This window comes from Eurypyga helias, unplaced genomic scaffold, assembly GCF_000690775.1.
Source record: "Eurypyga helias isolate BGI_N326 unplaced genomic scaffold, ASM69077v1 scaffold33412, whole genome shotgun sequence".
NCBI classification, from domain to species: domain Eukaryota; kingdom Metazoa; phylum Chordata; class Aves; order Eurypygiformes; family Eurypygidae; genus Eurypyga; species Eurypyga helias.
In genome coordinates, this window is record NW_010237122.1 from 1 (window position 1) to 8,278 (window position 8,278).

The 8,278-nt window shown below is 49.3% G+C and overlaps 1 protein-coding gene across 1 annotated transcript in view; it reads left to right on the plus strand.

Moving 5' to 3' along the window:
• Nucleotides 1-247: 247 nt before the first annotated feature.
• The window catches only part of THAP4 (THAP domain containing 4), a gene marked incomplete at its 5' end in the record, with an annotated part of 13,251 nt that continues 5,220 nt past the window's right edge, over nucleotides 248-8,278 (plus strand). The window contains one exon of the mRNA XM_010147354.1: nucleotides 248-1,401. Coding sequence (XP_010145656.1) covers nucleotides 248-1,401 — 1,154 coding nt within the window. The remainder of the gene's footprint in view (nucleotides 1,402-8,278) is intronic.

Below are 8,278 nucleotides of genomic sequence, written 5' to 3' on the forward strand. Positions count from 1 at the left end.
GGATGAGCATCGAGTAACAGGTTGGCTGCTGAGGAAAAGGGAAATGACACTTTTTAGTTCTGCACTGGTTGTGGAGCTGTTAATGCGGGGAACAGCCGTCGAGTATTTCGGCCCGAAGCGAAATAATCGTCAAACGAGTGTAACCTGTTAAAATACAGCTTTTCCCAGAGTTTCCCAAGCCTGCCAACCTTTCTCCTTACTGAAATGCGGCTTATTTTTCCACGGCTTTTGTCTGTTTGTATTCTAGATTCCCTCTGAAGGATTCAAAGCGTCTGATTCAGTGGCTAAAAGCTGTTCAGAGAGACAACTGGACTCCCACCAAGTACTCGTTTCTTTGCAGCGAGCATTTCACCAAAGACAGTTTTTCTAAGCGGCTGGAAGACCAGCACCGGTTGCTGAAGCCCACCGCTGTCCCTACTATCTTCCAGCTTGCAGAGAAAAAACACGACAACCTGGATTATGTCAGAAGCAGAATTAAAATAGCAAGCCAGGTGCCGCTGCAGGATGGAGAAGACCCAAGGGAAGGAGGCTGTGAGGTAGTTCAGAGAACCTTGTCTTCTGGCCAGGACTTCATGGTGATGCAAGGGACGAAAGAGATGGAGGAGGTGACGTTGCAAGCGGAAATCGGATTGATGTCCGAGGAGGAGAACCTCCGCAGCCAGCTGGACGACCCTCGGAGAAGGACGTTAGATGATAACTTGGTTGCAAAGCCTGGACTTCAGAAAAAGCCTGAGAGACCTTCTGTGGAGGACTGTCCTAAGGCCACCCGCGCGGGGAGCTGGGTAGCGGACAGAAGTGGTGTGTCAGTCGACGACTTCACGCCTGCTGCCTCTGGTGCTTGCAAGTTCATCGGCTCCCTTCATTCCTACAGCTTTTCCTCGAAGCATGCCAGAGAGAGGCCGTCTTTCCCAAAAGAGCAGCTAGAAAGGAAAAGGCCAAAGAGAGACGTGGAACCAAGCTGCAGCAGCCATCTTATGGGACGCGATAAGGCTGTAGCAGAAGGCTCCCCCACTTCATCCCTCACCGCCACCCCTCAGAAACCTTCCCAGGGCTTGTCGGCGTCCCCAGCAGACCTTACCCCTCAGCCTGCCGCCGAGGCTGTGGTGGGGCGGAAGGGTGACACAGATGCCAACCCCATGTCAATCAACGAGGTCATCATGTCGGCCTCGGGAGCGTGCAAGCTCATCGACTCCCTCCACTCGTACTGTTTCTCCTCCAGGCAGAGCAAAAGTCAGGTGTGCTGCCTGCGCGAGCAGGTGGAAAAGAAGAATGGGGAGTTGAAACTGTTGAGGCAGAGGATCAGTCGCTCTGACAGTCAAGTCAGGAAGCTGAAGGAGAAGCTAGATGAGCTGAAGAGGATCAGTTTCCCTTACTTGAACAGCCTGCTATCCCAGGACTGTGGTCAGTATTCCCAGGGGCTTTGCATTGAGGCAGCATTCACCATTTTCTTAGCAGTAAGAGCCTGTTTAAGTTAGAGGTCGTAAAGATGCGATGGGTAAAAGGTATGAGAGGGACATTTTTGAAAGGAGAAGTAGCAGCTTGTGTTAGACCAACGGATAGCGGTGAAAGAATTAGGTTTTGGGGTGCACGAGCTATTTCTTTTATCCCAAAAATTTCCGAGGTGATTCCTGGTGTGGCGTGGGAAGTTAGGTTGTGGTGTTAACTCCCTTGATGTTTTTTTTTTTTTTTGCTTCACGGATTATTTTAACTTGTTTGTGACTCAGTAACACCTGTTGGGATTTGCCTTCCTTTGGAGTATGCCTGTGAACTTTTCTGGTGTGTAACTGAGCTGTCGTGGGCAGCAGGTACCTGGGAAAGCTGTTGTAGTCTTCTCCAGTGATGTAAGATGTACCTGTGCCCTTAGATTTCATACGCTGTGCTTGGTACTTGGGATCTATGAAGTCTAAGTGAGGTGGTGGGTATCAAATATGGCAATGTCGTGAGGCACAGCGAGATCGCCTTTGTGACCGAATGTCTGTTCGGTTTGACCGTTTCCGACCTCGGAAGGCAGAATAAGCCAGGAAATGGGTAATAAAGTGGGAAGAGATGGAGAATTACTTCTCTACTGATTAAAAAAAAAAAAAAAAATCAGGGGAAGAGTTTAGGAGCATCTAATGGTGTTTGATGTTTGCGTGGCTGCTGAGAAAATACTGGGTTGTCGTGTGAAGAGCGCGTGTCTTGGGCTTTCTTGGCGAAGTCATCACCCGTGGATGGTTAGATATCCCGTGGGGGTAATTCCCACATCTCTTCTTTAGGCGAAAAAAACCTCACAACGACTTCCAGAGCCATGTAGCGATAGACATGGTTGGAAACGTGGCACTAGCATAGGCAGACACGTTCTCCGGACTGCCGTAGCATGGCCTGCTTCCTCACCCGAGTGCGAGAAAATAAACCCAACGAAATTCCCAACACTCGACACCCAACACTGCTTTTCCCACGTGTCTTTAATTTTCTAAAATATGGGAAAACTCACACTTTGAAAAAGAATTTACCCAAATCGAAGTGCGGGTTTTCCCATACTTTGAAAAATTGAAGACACGTGGGAGAAGTAGTGTTGGGTGTCGACCTTCAAGAAGAAGGAAATCAACATAGTCTGGGTTTTTTGACCTTCAAGAAGAAGGAAATCAACGTAGTCTTGGTTTTTTGTATCTTCTGGCCTGTGTTTCTGTATTGCTTTGGTGTCAAACTAGTGAAAATAACTAAGTGCAGTTTTAGGGTTCCGTAACTGTCATTTATATCAGTATGAAAAAAGGGTGTCTGGCTTTGTTGGGATACCTTCAGTGAGAGACTAATTGCAAAAAGAGTGTCCTAAAGGATGGTTTTCTTTATTCTAGTAAGCACTAGGATTTTTCTTTCCTTTCCTGAGGTGGATGTTCTTTATACATCTGCCTTTGAGAGCGTGGGAATTAAGAGTATCTTCTGTAAGAATTAGGTATTCTATTTTCTAAGGGAAAATGTCGGGTTTCTTAATGAATTGATGACTCGTTACCACTCGCTCTGCCGTACCTTGTCAACAAAACTGAAGATCAGTATGTCAAAATGAACCATTTTGGCGATCTTGGTGCAATGGAAAGTTCTTATGGAAGCCGGTGACTTTTTTTTTAAAGGGTTTGTTGGTGGCTGGCTGGCTTTTTTTGTTGTTGTTGTTCTTTTTTAGCATAATCTTGGTTCTCTTCTGCCTTGCATTGCTTTTTGTGTGCTCCTGGTAATAGTTTGTGGCAGTCAAAATACCTGATTAAGTGCAGCCTGCTGCTGGGCAGAGGCTGCTTTGTGCTAGACCCTCAGTTTTACTGTATTGCAGAGCTGAATTGAAGACAGGCTGTTTGGTATTCATACAAATACAGTCAGGGAACATATTAGGTTGTACTAATTATGGTCTTCGTTAGTAGCTACATTTCAGTTGTCCTAAATCATCTGATGTGCAGCTGAGGTGATGTTATTAGCCGTGAACCTGAGCCTGCGTGTTTTTTTCTTCTAAAGGTAGTGCCTTGGGGATGGGGAGTGTAAGTAAAGTAACCGACTGGACTGACCGTGCAGGTTGGTACGTGTCTGCATCCTGATTCCACGCGCTGCGGGACCTCTCTTTGCTGCTGCCTGACATTCAGCCGCTTCCACAAAATCTCGAACAGAATAATGAGCTTTAGGCCCACGCCCATTAAGCAGATCTTCATTTTGGTACTAGCTCTCAACCGATCCTCTCCTCCAGTGAGACAAGTACATTTCTGCTGGCTGTATCCAAACGACAACCGTCTGGAAAGAGCAGGCTTCTGCGAAACGGCTGCACGCGCAGTGCCTGCCAGCCGCTCTTGAGGATTGGTGACTCAGTCTGGGTGAGTTTGGCTCACGGCGTGCTCGCGCTGTCACGGTGCGCCCAAGCGCTGTTTCCCAACCGCCCTTAACAGGGGGATGGACTAACTGGTTTTAGGAGCAGCGCTGGGCTGCTTTCTGCGCAGCTGCCACAGCGACCTTTTCCATGTTAAACTTTGAATTTGCTCACTTGGTTAGTAGGATGTGTCCTTCTCTTTTGTGGGTGACTTATGAGGTCCGTGGACCTCTCTTCCCGCAGAGGAGTGCGGTCAGGCACAGTGCTGCAGGCAGAGTGAGGTTAGATGCAACTTCTGGAGAACAACGGGATGCACTGAGGGAAATTAGACAGAGCCAACGAGCAAATATGGATCCAGTGTCCTGGGGAAGGGGAGAGTGTTCTGCCAGCACCGCGCTCTGATAGGCGAGTAATCTGACCATCTTGTTCTGCTGGAGGGTTTCGCAGCTCTGCTTCACCCCGCTGCCCCAGCACTAGCTCAGACGGGAGATCTGACGTGCTCCTTTCACACCTCGTCTTAACGTGCTCAAGTTTGGTCCCCGTGTAAAACTACATCTCCCAGCAGCCACCGGGATAACTTAATCATGAGATCACTTCCCTTATAGCCATCTTACCAACCCTGGGCAAGACGTGTTCGGGTGAGCAAAGGTGGTTAGAGGGCTAGGCCAAGCGGTAGGAAAGTGACTGCGAGCTATGGCCGGCGGCGGAGCAGACGCAGGTAGGACTGACATGTCTGTGTGTCAGAGGGGTTCCACTGTTACAGTTCAGCCCCTCGGACCTATGTGGGGTCTCTTCCAAACTCCATGTTTGCTTTCGTGAAGGTCGTATTAAAGGCAGGAGTGTTTGCAAAAGGAGTCTGCGTGGAAAATGGTTAGAATATTGGTAGGAATCTGTAGGAAATAATTATCCCTTCCAGCTTAGATTTGTCTTTAAATGTTTGTGCAAAGCCTGTGTAGAAATGAGGTCACTGATCATGCTTTTTATGTCTGAATGAAGCGTAGTTTGTGAGCTCTGGGGATAAGCAGGAGGACTTGAGCATTACCTGCCCGGTTTTGTGCTGAAATGGAGTCCTGAGGCCTGGGCTGTGGGGCTGAGGTGGTGTTTCCAGGCTTTCCTTCGTGTTGCAGAAAACAAGCAGCAACATGACCTTCCTCAGTGGCGAGGAGAAACGGGGTTGTGTGAGGACAGGAGAACTTTCGTCTGTCCGAGCAGGACATGAACAGCAAAGGGTCCTCGTCCGGCTGTGCTGCCGCGAAAAGCGCCTCTCCCAGGGCAGGCGCTGCTAGCCTGGCAGCTGTGCCCGAACGTGGAGCTAGGAAACGGCTGTCAAGGGAAACTGCTAGCATTGCTTTTGCAGACGTAGCTCCCTACAGGCGCTCAGTTCAGAACACAACACCCACATTGCCAATGTAGAATTATGATTTTGGAAGAAAAATGCTTTTATTCTGGGGTGGCAGGTGGTGCTTGTGACTTTTCTGCCCTGTCTGGGCTGGGAAGGGCCGGGGTAGAAGGCTGATCGCTGGAGTAAGTGGATGTTCCAAAGAACGAGGCAGCTGTAACGCAGGCTCGGCGCAAGGTAAGGAATAGGATTACGTGTGCATAGGTGAAGAGTGGGAATGGGTGGCAGAAGGCATCACGAGGGAGGCAGGGTGAGGCTTCGCAGCGCCTACGGCCCGAGCCACCAGCATGCGGGCACTGACTGACAGGCAGCCGGTTTGGGATGCGGTTGGAGAGGGAGATGGCTCTTTCACCACCCCCTTCGAGAGAAAGGTGGTTGGAAGGGGAGAGACAAGACTTTTTTGTTCTGCTCCGTTTTTTGTGTGTGTGTGGAACAGTCTGGTTTTTTCTAGGTCTTTTCCCTCATCGCCTTTACAGCTTGTGCATTAAGCATTTAATTCTGCAGTGAGTCGGCAGTGACTCACCACAAAAACCAGCTTGCAGCTTGGAAGCAATGAAAACGCTCACTAAGGAAAACTTGAGAGAAAGCAAAGCATACCGAGGTAAGCTCAGGTGGGATGTTTGGGTTTCTCCCAATAGTGTATCATTTACAACATAGGGAGAAAACATTTCTAAGTGCGGGAGAGCTCTGGCGGTGACTACGGGGATGGGAGCATTTTACCAGCGAGGTTAGAAACGGGCAATAAGGCATTGGTGCTTGGTCAGAGAATCAATTACCAAGATAGGTCGTAAGGTGAAAATTTGTGAATATAACTGTATTCCCACCTTTTAGAGCAGAGGCAGAGCTAGAGCCTGCCCATGCTAGGAATGCTTTACTGGTTTGCGGGGAGGCGACATCAGCAAAGTGCGTAAGGGGTGCAAGACTCGGAAGGGTGGCTACTTTCTCTCCTTCAGTATGGAAAAGGGTGCTGGAGAAGGCTGCTCCTTAATTACCAGAACCTCCTGCTGCTGATTTAAATCCCGTAAGCAACTCAGCTGATGAAAGGACTGCAGGAGGCTACCCAGCTCTTGCTCTAGACCCTGCACTTCGGAGACTAAGAAGGTGCTGTGTGAGTTGGTTTGGGTTTTGGGTTGGTTTGGGGTTTTTGTTTGAATTTTTGCCTAAGTTTCCTGCAGCAGGTATTCCCCAGCTTAGGGGAAACAGGTTAGTTGCCTTGTTAGCAACTGGCTGGCTGCTCGCTCTGTAGTTTTGCTGATAAAGCTGCGTAGGAATTTGTGCCAGCATAGCTTTCTGTGCCAGGGATCCCACTTGAGAGCCGTGCTGGCTGTAGCCTGTGTAGACATGGCCCGAGGGGGATATCCAGCCGCTTTGTCTGGTTTGTCTCGTGGCAGGGAGAGCGTGCCGTGTCTCCCGCTGCTAAGCGTGGACAGCCGGTTACAGTCCAACTCTGTCACAGTGCAGGGAGGGATTTGACTTCTAAACCCTCTGTGAATGGGAAAGATGTGGGAACAGCCCATCCGTGGATTCGGAGGGGTGAAGTGCGGTCAGATGGTGAAATGGAGCTGACTCGTGTGCCCAGGACCTTGGCACAGCAGTTTTGGCCCAAGAGGCCTCCTGGAGAAGAGAGATCCAGTGGATCGGGTTGCTTACGTACCTGTGGTTTTTGTCTCCCAAGCTGTTGCAACTTGACAGTGTTGTGGCTGATTTTGGTTGGATTTTGTAGAGGAGCAGAGGTCTCAAAGACGCTGGGTTCCTAATGGCTTCAAGAAAGTGTATCATCTGGTTGGGATAAGCGACTCCGGGAATGTCCTTGTTAAGAAAGAGGCTGTGGTGGGAGCTCCCCTGTTATGAAATAAGGGAAACTGCGTGCGGATGGAAGAGAGCAGCATTGCAAGGACCCCGTCTGAGTCTGAAGCTTTAAACGTGCCGACGGGTGGCATCTTGCACTGCAGATTCTCAGATGTGGTTCATATTCTTGATATGCTCACACACTTACTTTATAAGCCGTAGTAGCAGGTTCTTTGTGAAAGGGGATACACTGGGAGTTTAGATCTTTAAAAAGGGAAGTACATGCTCCTTCGTCAGCGAAATTCCTCTGGACAGTGATTGCACCTATAAACCTGCTGTTTGAAACAAAGCATCAAAGATGTCTTCCTCTTAAAACGCTGCATTTTGTTGCTACAATAGTCTTGCATTTACTCACCCCAATCATGACATAAGAAGCAAATTTCTTTTAAAATCACCTTTTCTTTCTGGTTGACTCAATCAGCCTCTCCCCTGTCTGTCTCCCCACTCTTGCTGTTACGCTCTCAGCTCAGCCCTCGAGCACAGACATCTCCGAGGGAGAAAAAAGGACGTAGTCCACTGGTCGGAGACCAGCACCGAACGGAAGAGCAGTGCTGCACAGATGTGATCAGGATGTGTTTACTCTCCTGAGTCTATGGTCCTTATTGCCACCAGGGCTTCTGTTGCTCTTGGCTTTTCCAAGCGACGGAAGAACTAAAAACACTCCTGTTGGCTTTGCTGCCACCCCCGTAGTTTGGAAAAGTAATAATGATCCCTTGGCCATGTTTGCCCAGATGCTGTAGACTTCAGGATATATGGTTACATCTTCCCTTTTCAGCTGGGTGGAAGTCCAGCTCAAGCACCTCCAGGTGGATGCTGCACAGCAAGGCAGTGGGGTCAAGCTGTGGGGGCTGGAAGCAGTTGCTTGGCATCTCTTGGTTTATAACAGAGTCTGAAGAGCGGGAGCAGTTTTTTTCAGCATTTTGATGCTTCTTCCTGAGAGGCTGCAAGGTTGGTAAGCTGGCAAAAATGAAGTATCTTATTACAGAGTGTGCTGGGGGCAGAAAGCATCCCACTCCTGGGCTTTGTTGCCACCTCCTGACCCAGGACAGGGCAGCAGCAGCCCAGGCTGCGGTCTCTTCTAGCCTTTCCAAAGCTGTGCTCTTGCCCCCCACGATGGGAGTTTGAGCCTGGAAAAAGCTTGGAAAGGTGACCAGTTGGACAGGGTAGCATAAGGTACTCTCCTTACTTGCAAAACTGCCTGCTCTCAG